Consider the following 15,584-nt stretch of genomic DNA (forward strand, 5'->3'; position numbering starts at 1 on the left):
CCAAGCCAATATTATGAGACTGAGTTCACACTTTGTCTCTTGAATATAGCATAATACTATGATTCAGGCTTGATTTTCACCCTCTCACTTTGAATGATCTCTTAATTTTTCTTTTTCTTATTAAACTTGGCAATGCAGAAATAAAAATCAATTATACTGACATATTAGAACATCATCTGCTCACAGCTGATCCGAGGAGATGGGTCCAAAAGGGATTTTAAGATGCCATCTACACTTTCCCAGTGCTCCATGGTAGGATGAACTTTATCTAATACATTCCAATCTATACAGGTCCAACTTATTTTTAGAAATATCCAGTGAAAGCAAGTCCACAGCCTCCCAAGGCAACCAATTCAATTTTTTTAAGTGGACCTACTGTTAGAAAATTCACAACTCATATCTCTCATAAATCTGACTTGATGGAAAAAATGTTCCTTATTTTCCTCTCACCTCCCCAGCAGACATCCAGAGTAGCTTATTTCCTTGTGCAGCAGCTGCTACCTGTATCAAGACGAGTACCAAATTCCAGTCTTCTATTTTACAAACAAAATAGCCCACATTCTTCCAACCATTCCTCAAAGGCCAAGTTACATTGATTTCTGACCATCCATGTTGATCTTCCTCTACTCTGTTAACATCTTCATGAAGTATGGAATTAAGGTTTCATGCATCAGTGAGGAATAATAAAAACTCACCTGAATTCAGACACCACAGGGAAAGATCAAGCAAAGCCACCTTCAGATAAACTCAAAAAGACCTCTGGAAGATGACACATTAAAACAACCCTGCAGGGTACCCCTGACATCAGGAGAGCTTCCTTATTCTATATAGACCCAAGTGCTGATCCCTCCTTTCAGCTGCACATTATTAAACAGAAACAAACTACCAAGGCCACCTTCATGCATTCAATCCATTTGCATATAGTAATCTGAGTAGGATTTTTCACCACTCTTCATAATTTTTCCACAGGTTTGAGCTCCACCAAAGGTCACAAGCACTGGTATAGTCTGTTTTGCTCTCCCAAACCAGCAGTTTCTGAGGTTGATGCTGCAAAACTGTCATGAGTGATGTCACCTCTGTATTATTTTCAGCTTGCAGATTTAAGACACTTTTCTGGCCAAAGAACATTGCTTCAGCAGCCAGGACCAAGGCTCAAGAGCTGACTTTTTAAATATACATATATATATACCAGAACAACAGCTAGTCACCACAGCCTGCCACATACCATTTCCAGCTCTGTTCACTAATGATGTTAAACAAAGCAAGAGCAGAACATATTTTTGTACTTCCATACTCGCTGTTTACAATTGTACCATATGACAAACTGCTGAAAACCTACGTAGGTTAATCTTTATGTAAGCAAGACTGTCAACACCTAATATAGAAACATGTCAGTTCCTGGGCTGCATGCTGCATGCATAGCATGTGTGGAAAATACAGCTACCTGAATGCCAGCAATATTTCCTTGCTCTCTTTCGTGAACTAACTGAGCTAAAGTAGACAGAACCACATCAATCTAAGGCCTCTCGTTGGGCAAAAGTTGGACTTATTTGCCAGTGAGACACAGACTTAGGTTGAGCAAAATAAAATTCTAGTCTCATTTGTATTCTATCAAGAAAAAGTAATAAATATATTTTTTAAACTACAAAGTAATGAAACAGGAACTAGTCCTTCATTATTAATTACCTACACAGATAACTGTAAATTTTACCCTGTAATATCAGCTCTCTGCATACAAAAGGAAGCTAGTATCAAAATTACTTGCCAGGCAATAAATTATTTTTCCTACAAATAATACCACACTCCATGCTATTCATCAGAAACGATCTGGTATGAAAAACAAAAGTATTCTGCTCATTCAGGCTGCTCCAGGGAAGAAACAGGCACATCTTCAAGTGTAACTGATGAGAGATAAAACACAGGATATGGGACTGAACAAGCAAGAATTTCTGTATTTTCACATTTCTAATCACTTATAGCAGACTGAATACAAGTTAACATCTGTGACTGTAAAGCCTCCTTCCTTTACCACAAAAGTTATGGAGTGGGTTATGTTTTCAAGTTATGTGACTTTGCCCTGACAAGTCAATCCCACAGACATACCTTTCTCAGCACCTCCAGCTCCTTTAGTTCCACATTTTAGTGCATATCCCGAAAATCCGCAGAGGATCCATTCCTGCTTCAGCTGGGTTTTATTTCAGATGTTTAGTCAAAGGCTTAACACCTATACTGACAAGCAAATAACTTCTCAGGGGAGCATTTACTTATTCCTACTGTTAGTAAGTTAAATGGTCACTGACAGCATTAAATGATGCAGTGCAAGTCATTCAAGTACAAAAGCCATATTGCCTCACAATGAGTATTTTTAAACAGAGGAGTGCTATATAAGCTTCTTAAAGCCCAGTGTTCCTGTGATTTATTTAACTGACATCAGTTCTGAAATTATACTTCTCAGACGTATAATAGGCTGAAATTGCAGCACTATTTAGATAGCACTTAGCAGGAAAACGTGGCATATGCTGTTCCATCACTGCAGGCAGATATTTGACTATTTTTGACCAACAGTAGGTAATTTCAAATTTCAGAAGAAATAAGCAACTCCTGAAGACCTGCTCAGGACACTTTACATGGAATATTCTGAAGATTTCCCCAGACTTCAACTAGCTTCACTAATAACATTCAGATTAATTTTATGCTGATTCATTTCCACAGAGTCATTTCCTCCCGGTTATAACTCTATAGGGCAGTGCATCTTAATATGTGACTTCAACCACAGAGGACACAGAAAGGACAACAAAGCAGAAAGCAACCCCAAGAACATCACCCTGTGATGGCCAGCAAAACAACAATAACTTACACCAAGTGAGGTACTGGCTAAATTCTTTGAAACATTCTACAAAAAGAAATGTCTTCCATCCTTCAGCAGGAAAGATGAGGGAAGTTTTAGAAAGCAAAAATTCACTGTTCTTTCACAGAGAATTTAAAAGTACCTTCAGAGCAATCCTGCAGTTGACCAAGTACTGCAGCTATAGTGCTGGTGCATTATTTCGGCTTGACATTTCATTTTTGCTACAAATGATAATGTGACATGTCATATTTTGCCACAAGCAAAGCAGTCTAGCTCAGAATAGAGACAGTGTCACTTGAAAGTGCCTTTACTCTGCAAACCACATGCTGCACTCTGTAAACCAAGTTTCAGAGTGACTGCAAGTCAGCCATGAGAAATAAATATTCAATTAACTACCAGTCTGATATTCTTATTTCACCTGCCAAGTTGGTCTTAATGAAGTATTAAAATGGTTAAGTACACATTGGAAGAGTCTGAAAGTCACTAATAAATTTGCAAAACAGGTGCAAACTGTCAAATTACATCCCCACAGGAAAGTCACCATTATCATTTTACCTATGGAATGCTCCATTCCCATTGCAGCAAAACACCAGTGCAGCTGCCACTGCCACCAAGCTCAGGAGCCCCAAACAACAGAGTCAAAGCAAGCAGTGGTGTTCAAGAGTCCAGGAACCAAAAAGGCAGGCAGATTGGGAAGGCTGGTATGGGGGAGAAGCAGGCACTTCTTTTGACAAGCTAGGAAGGGCAGAAAGAAGGGAAGAAGCCAAAGGCAAAAAGAGACTCTGGTTGCTAGACAACAGTGCAATTCCATATGTTCAGGAAAGGAGAATAAGCAGATACATTCAGCTGTAGATGAACAAGAAAATATGGAAAGGGTCATACGAAAAATCCTTAAGGGAGAAAATATTAAAATTGAGGAAAGCAGATGAAACAGACTAAGAAAGAAGACAAAGTAAGAAGAATTATCTGCACAACTCCAGTTAAGATTATCCACAAGTGCTTCAAACCTTTTCCTACTTTAAAATCCCTTCCACTGACCACTGTTTACTACTACAAATAAATTCTAACTTGGGTAGTCACACTTCCTGAGGGAGTGGGCCATGGAGGGGGCAGAGAAGGGGTGGGTAGGGGGGGGTGTGCCTGTTTCTGGTGCTCCAGTACCTCCTGTGTTATCATCCATCAAGGCACTCATGGCAGACAAAAATGGCCTCACATGATAAATATCAACTGGAGACAATGGAAGTATTCTGTTGTGCCCAAGTTCTGCTTTTGCTGTGAAGCCGGAGTACAGAACTACAACATCCTCTCCAAAGTTCTGACCTCAGCATGAGGTCCCCACATCACTAAATCTTTCAGTTTCCTCCTTTTCGTATTTTCTCCTCTGTATATTTCCTACCAATGTGACTAGTACCAGGCTCCCTTCATTTTGCCACCTCCAGCAAAGCCCACCCTGCTCCCACATAACCCCTGTGCTCTGTGCTATCTAGATGAGGCTTCTCCTTCCAAACATCTCCCTAACACTGATGTCTTTCCTGATCCCTAGCTCCCTAATACAGGGAGCTTTGTCTTCCAGGCCAATGATTCCCAAAAGGCCATTGCTCAGCTACTCCAATTTCTCTATCTCCTCCTTCTGCTGACCTCTGTGTCTCATCTCTGTTTGCCCATCAGTCTCACAGTCATCATGGATGAGCCCTTCATCGCAGGAAGCCTGGCTTACCATGTGCTGACAAAGCACTGTGCAGATGTATGATCCAGCATTAGCAATGATACCAGTAATGATGGTCTGCTCTTAAACATGCTGTCCTGAGCCACTGCTGTTTCCAAGAACAAAGCCTACTAAATTCAGGCTTATCATCTAATTTATCCTCCTTAGGGGCTAACGTGAAATGGGATATACCTAAAGCATACACTCTTTTGTTTGTGCTTGATTACAGACAGTATTATGCTGCCACAGCAACTTGGAAAGCTTAAGCTGCCCTAAGATGATACAAGATACTGCTTCGTGTTGCACCCCCTGCCCCATCTCCTGTTTCTGCATTGCACTGTGCTATGCACAGGTCACATTTACTCCTCAGGGACAGCTAGCAACTACATTCCAGCAGCCGTGGCATGGCACCAGCAAGACAAGGCAAGCCCTTCAGTAGCAGACATTCCATCTCCATTTCCACACCTGTATGAGGGATTTCTAGCTCTCTCTGGGTTCCATGCAGAGAGGAAAATGGAGCCAGGAGGACATTCCCCTCATCAGCACGATGCAGTGAGGAGGAACTGTTGGGACCAGGCTTCTCCATCCCACTAGATTCAGAGAGGGGATTCATTAAGGGGAAAAGGCTAACTATGTATCTGACTTGCTCTGAAACAGCTAGTTGTTCCATTTCATCTCCACATACGTATCTCTTTCCCAAGATGCAAATTCCTAATCAACCTTCCTGACCAGCTTCCAACAGTGACCAAATGCTAGCAAGAGAAACTAGGGCATTGTGGAGCATTTAAGATGGGTTGATGCACTGAGGGGCTGTTGAGCTTAACGCCAGTGAGCTATCAATACCCCTGAAGAGTCGAAGCCCCTGTGATACTACTATGACACCAAGAAGTAGGATTAACCATGCATGGGTTTTGGATGTATCTGCCAGCAAGGCAGTCTTAATTGGGAAGAACTGGTACCCTTCTTTCCTAGGTAACCAATCCAAATTTAATTTTCCCACATGACTTCAATGTAGGATTTCTTGAGTGTGGGTTATGCTTAATGAGGAAGCTTTACAAGTGAATCTGCTTCTTCCCTTGACCTGTCATTCACCAAGAATTTATTACAATTACTTGTAACTACAGCAAGGACTTTTGTTTCAACCCCACAGACTAGCTTAACTACCACAGGTCAACACAAAAAGGTCTAACTCAAGATCCAATGAGTCACACATTTCCTTCACCTTTTGGTGAACTACTGCTTACTCATAACTCAGATATCCACTTCATCTGTCAAAGAGATTTAAATTGTGCCAGCTCTGCACAAAGCCAGGATACCAGTGCATCCCAGCAGGGTGCAGGGGAAAAGTTTACAGCTGTTAAAAACAGAGACATGGTGAACTACATTATGAGCTTAGCTTTGAACAGGACAGAGAATGATGTGCTGAAGTGATTTAGCTAGAAAGAACTTAAACATGACAACTCTTTTTAAAAGTATGTCTCAAATTTTGTGCCTTTTTCCCCTGCATTAAATTCCAAAAGTACTGATAGTCATGGAATAATCAGGCTTAACAGGTTAGCAGTAATATATGCCTCAAGTGTTCCTAATACATTATAATCTTCTTTCATAGAATTTGCATCACTGTCAAACCAAACTACTGATTTTCGTTGATGCTTTTAACATGTTTCTATGGTTACTTTCCAAGGTTGCATCACAGAAGCCTGAATAGGAGTTCAGAAAGACAAAAGGCATTTTGCATTCTTTTCCATATTAAATAATTTATGAATGTTAAGGCATCCTCATGTAAAAAAAAAAAAAGAAGAATAGGTTGATGTTATTCTCTCAGCAACAGTTTGAAGCATGGTAAAATCAATATCTCTACAAAAGCCTTCAAGAACTAGGCTATTTGACTAATGTTCCAGAAGGCACAAAATAGGACCCATTCTAACTGTAGATCCATATGTACAAGTGTAGATGAACTGCATGAATGGACCTTAAAGCTGAATATGTAGACATCTAATTTGCTGCTGTCAGTTTCATCTTTTAAATCAGGCACTAAGCATTGTCTCAGAAAATATTCTGAACCTGAAAAAATGCAAAAATTAAACTGAAAAAAAAAAGTATAAATGGTAATGACAGCCTTTATTATTCCCATCATTTTTCAATCAAAGCCACACAGATTTCATCTGTCCCCGAAATGTTACAAATTTTGACTAGTGTAATGAAAGCTCGTACACAAAATATCTGAATTCCCTGCCTACCACTACACTAGATCAGAGTTTATTGGAACTAATTGAAGTGTCTGAGGCTTGGAACAAAAACACATTAGTCATTTAGTGGTTGTGCTAATATTGCTATGCCTTTCCTGCAGTTTCATTAGATACAGACTGCTTCAATACCCTAATCATATGCTCAGTCACAGCACAATCAGTCCACAGAGTACTGACAAGCTGTCCCACCATGCCGAAAGCTGATAAGGTGTCTGCTCTATGAGTAACCTCAATTATTGACTATATTTTATGGTCAATCTAATGACCAAATGCTTATCAGTGAATCATCAGGTGCCTCTAATAGGATAGTGAACCTTAGTTTATATGTACCATTACTGCTCATTAGTGAATAATTAGATTCTTTAATCCACAACTCACAAGCATTAAAATGCAATTAAATATACTAAATCTAGAAAGAGATGATCATGCTTATTTTAACTCTTAAGTTGTTCAATTATATTACTCAGAGATTGTATATCTTGTCAAGAAAAGCTGGTTGTAAAAAGCATACCATGTGTAATGTTTTATATCATGTCTAAATTGACAAAGCTTTCCCAAACATGAGAGTAGAAAGATAATGGGTGTGATTCATCACCATGATTCTAGAGATTTATTAACTTAAATGGTTTTAATCTAGCAAAACCCAGCAATACTAGAAAGAATTTAGAACCTGAAAAATATTGAGTGCATAGTGAGTGCTGTGTTTGGAAGACTAATTCATTAAACAAAAGCAGCAATTGCACGGTAAAGTATCTGCAATTTTCCTATTTCAAAGGCAGTAGTTCCACAGCAGCAAGTGCAACACTGTGTCCAAATCACTTTGAAAAGATGTGAAAATAACCCAACATCAAAAAAAAGGTTAAAATTTAAGAAGAGTGACTTAATAGGCTGTCTTCTGCTCAATGTTGTTCAGGGTTGCTTGCTTTTATATATATTTTCATCTGAACAGATTTTATTCCTCCTAGCTGCCCTGTCACTGCTCAAACCTTCCTTCCAGCTTGTCCTTGTGCATCGAGGCCAGACATCCATGCGCTCACTAGAATACCATAATCACACCCAGCTGCCACTATTGTCACCAGCCACCAGAAGCTTCAGATTCTCAGGGTCCTTGATTTTCCTCCTAAGGGAGTGCTATTTTCTTTCTGGGCATATAGCCCATTTACCTCTTCCCAAATGCATGCCTCTTCTCCTCCTCCTCCTCATTGCCCTTCTCCTGCCTGTTCTTGGAAACACCATTTATTCTCTTCCCCAGGTGTCCAGGTGACCAAACAAAAAAAAAATTATTAAAAAAAAAAACAACACACCAGCTTATGACAGCTTTGTACCCTAAGATTTCAATATTTACACAGTTGCAAGCATAGCCCACAGAAGGGTCCTAGAACTCTCTCACATACTTTCACATAGTAATACAAAGTTTGTTCAGGTTCCTTATACACAAGAAAAAAGAAAGAAATTGAAAAAGGCATAAACTGTGGAGCACTAAGCAAAGCATGGCTCATGCCACACCAAGGGACAAAGCCCAGCTGATTCTTCTTAAACCTAAGAATGCAAGATTAGACTTCTCCTGCATTGTAAGGGTGAACTGGGAGCCTCTTAACAGTCATCTCTGCCCAGGAGTTGCACTTTTTGTTCTGCCTTTCTTATTCTGGCAGTGACCTACTAAGAAGCTGCATTTTCTGCTAAATCTCTGGTTCTTCACTAAGATGACCATTGAGTAATGTCTGGCAATTTGCTTGTGTGACACGGTCAGATGTAAATCAAAGCTTTCCTTCTTCTATAACAGATCAGAGTGAGGAAAAAAGCTTAAAACTGATTTAATTTCTTAATACCCTTCTGTCTGTTGGCTCTAGTATTTGGCTTTGATTTCGAATACTTAGCACTTCCATGCTAGACACTTTGCATTTCTTTTTAAAAGCAGAACATAATTAAGCTTGAAGAAATTAAATATGACATTCAAATGAGAGTGAGCTTTGGATGAATATGTAGATTGGGACTGCACATATGCTTAACAAAATCAATATATTCCCTGCAAAGACTATCTTAAAAATATTCATTTTAACCATGTGTACTTCTTATCACCAGGTAAACATTTTGCTGATCTTAGTTATTTTCCAGGTGAGGATATGAAGTCTCTGTACAGGCTTCTGAGTTTGTGATCTTACACACAAAAAGCTATGACTCTCATTGAGGAACAAACTGGTGTAAAAACTCAATCAACCAACCAAGAAAACCTCAGCACAGACCTCCCCCTCCTCAGGCACAAGACAGCCCACAAGCAAGAGTCAAAGTGTTTCATTTAACCAAAAAGAGTCTAGTTTTAATGTGAAAAAAAGACACATTTCCTGCCAGGAAACCATGCCATGAGCCAAAAGCTAACTATGTTAGGACCTGCACAGTACAGTTAATGCTGTCCCATGAAGAACAAGACTAGAGTCCTTTATTCATGTGAACAAAATCTTTATCTCCTGTTGTAGCTGCTAAGCATACCACAGATGTGGTTTACACAGGCACCGTATGAAGACTTCTGTCTTCCAGAGTAACTAACTGCACTCCAGTACACTGAATAGTAATATACACACAGATTTTTACTAGCTACTTCGCTTTTATGACAAAATAGTTCTTTACCCAAGCTGAAGTTCCAACTATAGCCCCTTTTATATAAAGGCTCTTGTGAAAAGATGGAAGTACTCAGCAGATTTGGTCAGAGTGGTCAAAGAATTGGAGAGGGGGGAGAAGAATAAAATAAATTTAAAAAAAGATAATTAGTGTGTGATTGTCAGTATATTAATTCCATTTATTCCAAGAAACAAAATGTGCCAGGCTCTGTGTAACACAAGTAACAACACACTGGCCCTGCTGTGATCAGAACATAAGTGGCTGAGTGGAGAAACATGGTCAAGAAAGAATCAGCAAATACAATTAATAGGGACTACAGCACAACGCTAGTGCTATGACTCCTCTTTCATCTCTGGGTGCTTGCTGAGAGAGGATTATTTGAACAGAGAGACGAAGGACAGAGAAGTAGATGCTGCTGTGAAGGGTTCATGTCAGGGATGACCTCCCTGAAAATGTTCAAGGCTGGGTGGTGCTAAGGGAAAAAGGAGATGGAACTGGAAAACTTGGAGCAAAGAAGCCTGACATCCTATCAGCACTGAAAAAAAAAAAATGTTGATACACCAGTACTTGTGGTTTCTGTGTAAGTCACTTCTACTGCAGGTTCTGCCAGCATTTATCTCTCACTCATCACTGAACATTTCCTCCTTGTCCTCACCCCTTCTGCTGAGGACTGCATGTCTCAAGGGCTTGTGTTCCAAACCCCTCACCAACTTCGTTGCCCTTCTCTGGACTCGTTCCAGCAAGTCAACCTCCTTCCTAAACTGAGGGGCCCAGAACCAGTGCAGTGTACAGGGGCAGAATGACCTCCCTGCTCCTGCTGGCCACACTGTTCCTGATGCAGGCCAGGATGCCACTGGCCCTCTTGGCTGCCTGGGCACACTGCAGGCTCATGTTCAGCCTACCATTGACCAGCACCCCCAGGTCCCTCTCTACCTGGCTGCTCTCCAGCCACTCTGACCCCAGCCTGTAGCTCTGCATGGGGTTGTTGTGGCCAATGTGCAGAACCCAGCACTTGGATGTGTTCAATCTCATGCCGTTGGACTCTGCCCATCTGTCCAGCCTGTCGAGGTCCCTCTGCAGAGCCTCTCTACCCTCCAGCAGATCAACTCCTGCCCCCAACTTGGTGTCGTCAGCAAATTTATGATGATGGACTCAATGCCCTCATCCAGATCATCAATAAAGATGTTAAAGAGCATGGGGCCCAGCACTGATCCTTGGGGCAGACCACTAGCGACTGGCCGCCAGCTGGATGTGGCACCATTCACCACCACAAATGAATGCTAGAATGCATTGATCAGCAATTTATGATTCTTTGATTCATGAAAAGATGATGAAAATGCTACAAAACTAATTCAGATAACTGATAACTATTAAAGGAAAAAATTTATTTCTTACTTAAGTCTCTCTCTCCAACAACAATGATCACAAGAAAAGAAACAGAAGTGCTTTGTACCAAAAAAAAAAAAATTCAGGACTGTCAATTTTGAACAAAGGAAATGTGGGCAGGGAATAAGCAATGTACTAATGGGTTTTTAAATGTTTTAGCTGGCACATAGCTGTAAAACTCAAGGCAAAGATAAATTCGTAAGGAACCATCAGGGCCTCATCCAACGTACAATGATGACATTTTCAGTCTTGTTGCTCACTTCAAGCATCTTTGAATCAAGCCAATGACAAACATTAGTAAGGATCTGTCATTTTACATTAAAACCAGAAGTGAGGTTTGCTGACCAGTGACAGAAGCATTACTGGCACAAAAAGGTTTGGGGTATTATTTCTTATTATTAGGCATTGATTTCTTTTTCTCAATTCCACGGAGGATATTCCACTTCCTGGATTCCCCAGTGAAAGTGACAATCTTTACATTTACTTATGACAGAGATTCACACTGAAACAAAGCAGATTAAGCTAAATCACACTGTTCATATCCACAATATGAAATACAGTAATGAAAGCTGTGCTGATGGGAATCCTTGGGAGAGGATTCATCTGGTAACTAACCAAGAAAAAAAGGTATCTGATCTATTCCCCTTACCTTTCCTCTCCACTCCCACTGATTTCAGACACTTATCTTAAAATGAAACAAATCATCCTCTGTAGGCAACCATTTCTCTGTGTTGACTGTAAACCTACACTTAGCACAGAGGCTTACACACATTACTCTTGGGGCAGTCATTTCTCAACCTGCTGTGGACAGAGATGTGTGGGCATAAAATCCTTAAGACTAATTGTACTATGTTCTTCTAAAAACAGGACTTGGAAAGCTGAGCTACTTCAGAGGTCAGATTGTAACATATAGCACACATGATTTATCTAAGGGTGCAAAACATTTTAAAGATCAAGGCAAAGGAAACAAAACAATTACCATAGTGATTACATGATAAGAAGGATTCCCACTCTGCATAAATTTGACTTTAATGCCATCCACAGACATACGTTTTTCAATATTGTCTCAAAACATGTTCAGTTTTGAATTAAAAAAGGAGTTTGGAATGCAAGTACAAAGCCCTGAATTTTGTTGTTTTAAATACCATCTGCCTGACAGCGTATTGCATTTAATCAACATTGCTAATTACAACAAACATTTCACAAACAAAACTAACACATCATTTTTGTTACAAGACCCAAGAATGGGAAAAAAAGATTGTCCTATGCTACTGCTAAAATAATAGAGCATCTAAAACTGTTTTAACTGTTGCTACCAACTACTGAAAAAAAAATTTATTTGCACTTTTATTCAGCAGAATAATGGACTTGCTACAGGTGGTAATAGCCATTAAGGACTAGACATTTGTTTTGGTCAACAGAGGTTCCTGTTCAGGACTTCAGAGAGAAAAATAGGACATCACCATCACATCCCTGTTCCCAAGTGGCAGTGGAAAGCCTGGGTCATGATAGCTGACCAACTCCACCTCTTAGTATCCAGAACTACACACTACACCTTCTACCCACAGCAAAAACTCAACAGCATTTCACAACCATTTGAAGACCCATGAGCAGTTACAGAAACTAGAAAGCTGAAAAGCTACCTTATGAAGAATGAAGCTGCAGCTGAGGTACCTGCCGAGACCCCGGCTGGAGCAACCATGCTCTGGGAGGCTGCCAAGCTGCCTGCTGCCATGGGATCAGAATTGTTCTGCCCTAAGCTGATCTGAACATTGGGACCATCTCGGCCACTTTCTGGTGCTGTTTCTGCCTGAAAGAAAAACAAACACAACAGGTGTATGGGTTAATGCACTTGCTGAACAGCTATGACAGGGTAGTCTCACACAGCAAATCCAAGAATATCGTTTCAAGGGTGAAGGCTGGGGGATTATACAGCTGGACAAGCATACCACAGTAGGTCCTGCAACAGAGGAAGGTAAAAACCATGACCACAGCAGATGAGCAGAAAAACACAGAGGCCATTTGTGATGGGTAATGCACAGTTAAATAATTTGACAGGCATGAAGAAATAGAAAACAGTAAGCAGAACCCTTTTGTTTTACAGTGTTATTTGGAAGGTGGCAGAACTGTTTATCTGCTTCAGTTATAACTGTCAGGAATTATTTCTCAGTGGCACATCATCTACAAGACCTACCAGTTTAAGAGGAACTAACCAAAAAGTCACGTTTATAACACGTTTCCACATGAATAACTGCAAGAGTTAAATAAATAAATAAGATATTATAAAACATACATACAGCTCTGCTTTTCAGTATTATTTGTTTTAGCAGCACAAGCACACAACATTTTTTTCCTCCTGCAAATCGTTCCAGTGGAAGAACAGTAGTCACTGGAGATGCACCTTCTCTAGAATAATGCATCTGTGGTATCTGACACAAAGTTTGGAGGGGGAAAATTACTTTGGGATTTTGCCAAAATATCAGACACATACATTGTGAAATTGCGTCTTGTTGATATCTTCATGTTTAGGCCACCAGTTCTCTCAGTACCAAATTCAATTAAGCCCCATCAGTCAAATGGTCATTGACAGTGCTGGGAAGGTCTCCTCTTTGGGAGAACCTGCTCTATGTCTAGGAGCACTGAAGATTTAATTAAAGACGACACCACAATAAATATTTGTCAAAAGAGTTAATTGCTTCATGTATGATAATATATGATGTTTCTGTCATCTGAAATATTACTTTGACATTTCCAACTAATTAGCTAAAATAAATTCCACCAAAGGAGACAGCCTTGTAATGAAGCACAAATGCAATTAAATACTTCCTAGGACGCCACAAAATTTTAAATTTTGTGCTGCCATAGATCATATTTTACAACTAGAGATATGCAGAGATGGTTACAGGGCCTTTCCAGTTACATACACACCCTCAATTTTCTCACACACTGACAACCCAAACAGAGTTTTTCTCACGAGAACTGAGGCAACCTAGTTATTAGGTACCAAGTGTCGGGGGCGGGGGGGGGGGGGGGGGGGGGGGGGGGGGGGGGGGGGAAATCCACCAAGTGACTGCTGTTCAACTGGTGCATGAAAGGCCACCTGGAGTTTCATCTGGACTCATTCCCATGGGCTGAGCACTGAATTCCCAGTACCCAGCAAAGTCACCAAGAAGAAAGTGCACCCAGATCTTTTGAATGTCTGCTTTTAAAAGATTAATACTATTGTCAGTATTATGGAGTAGCTGACTAATGCTTTATCACAGACATGCTTTTATAAAGCCTACCTAAGAAGTCTGAAGCTGAGACACAGAATAATATTTACACGGATTAATTTAATCCTAGAAGCCTAACTGGAAACTTTGAATAACCCTCTGCAAACCCCTTCACTTCGTAATACAGAAGTCTCACAAGATCAGATTTCTTAGCATTGCAGGCAGAAAAACAGAGACTAAGGACTGCTAGAGTCAAGACTGACACAAAGAAATGTTATGACAGGAAAAAAATGCTTAAAAGCAGGAGTCTGTCTATCCCATCCACAATCTACTGGCAATGACATCCAGGAACGGAGATGCTTAGAAAAGGAACAGAACTACTCATGTGATTAATTGCTGGAAACTAAATGATGGAGTAATGAAGATTTTGAGGTGGTGCAGTCACCATCACTGGAGGTGTTTAGGAGGAGACTTGATGGGGTACTTGGTGCCATGGTTTAGTTGATTAGATGGTGTTGGATGATGGGTCGGACACGATGATCTCAAAGGTCTCTTCCAACCTGGTTTATTCTATTCTAAAACATGCAGGCATGGAAAAATCCAATGTGACATCTGAACTTCCGAGTGACGTGAACTGACACAAGTGCTAATAGTAAGTGGAGCTTACTATGGACTTAGCAATTTACAGACCAGGAAATCTACACCAGAAACTCTGGAGCAGTATGCAAGTCAACCTGCCACACACACTGATATGATGGCCAGGTGAGGTCCCTGGAGACTGGAAGAAAGGGGACATCACACCCATTTTTTAAAAGGGTAGAAAGGAGGAGCCTGGGAACTACTGACCTGTCAGCCTCACCTCCATGCCTGGGAAGATCATGGAACAGATCCTCCTAGATGCCATGCTGAGGCACATGGAGGACAGGGAGGTGATTCAAGACAGCCAGCATGGCTTTATTGGGAGCAAATCCTGCCTGACTAACCTAGTGGCTTATCTACGATAAAGTGAATATGTCAGTAGATAAGGGACAACATATGCATGTGTTCTCTCTGGATTTCTATGAGGCCTTCGACAGGGTCCCCCACAACACATTGATCACCAAGTTGGAGAGATACAGATTTGGTGAGTGGACTGTTCAATGAATAAGGAATTGGCTGGATGGTTGCATCCAGAGCGTAATGCTCAATGGCTTGAAGTCCAGATGGAGAGAAGTGATAAGTGGTGTCTCTCAGGGGTCCATATTGGGACACGTACTGTTTAATATTTTTATCAGTGATATAGACAGTAAGATGGAATGCACCATCAGCAAATTTGCCGATGACACCAAGCTGAGTGGTGTTGTCAATACACCAAAGGGACAGGCCATCATCCAGAGGGACCTGGACAGGCTGGAGTGATGGGCCCAGGTGAACCTCATGAGGTGCAACAAGAGTAAGTACAGGGTTCTGCACCTGAGCAGGAATAGTCCTCATTATCAATACAGACTAGGAGATGAGATGATAGAAAGCAGCCCTGTGGAAAAGGACTTGGAGATGCTGATGGACAGGAAGTTGGACATGAGAAGACA

The 15,584-nt window shown here is 40.7% G+C and overlaps 1 protein-coding gene across 1 annotated transcript in view; it reads right to left on the reverse strand.

The window, feature by feature from the left end:
• Positions 1 to 15,584, reverse strand: part of KIF26A (kinesin family member 26A) — a 100,630-nt gene that overhangs the window by 35,858 nt on the left and 49,188 nt on the right. The window contains exon 4 of the mRNA XM_054161774.1: positions 12,448 to 12,614. Coding sequence (XP_054017749.1) covers positions 12,448 to 12,614 — 167 coding nt within the window. The remainder of the gene's footprint in view (positions 1 to 12,447; positions 12,615 to 15,584) is intronic.

This window comes from Dryobates pubescens, chromosome 5 (assembly GCF_014839835.1).
Source record: "Dryobates pubescens isolate bDryPub1 chromosome 5, bDryPub1.pri, whole genome shotgun sequence".
NCBI lineage: Eukaryota > Metazoa > Chordata > Aves > Piciformes > Picidae > Dryobates > Dryobates pubescens.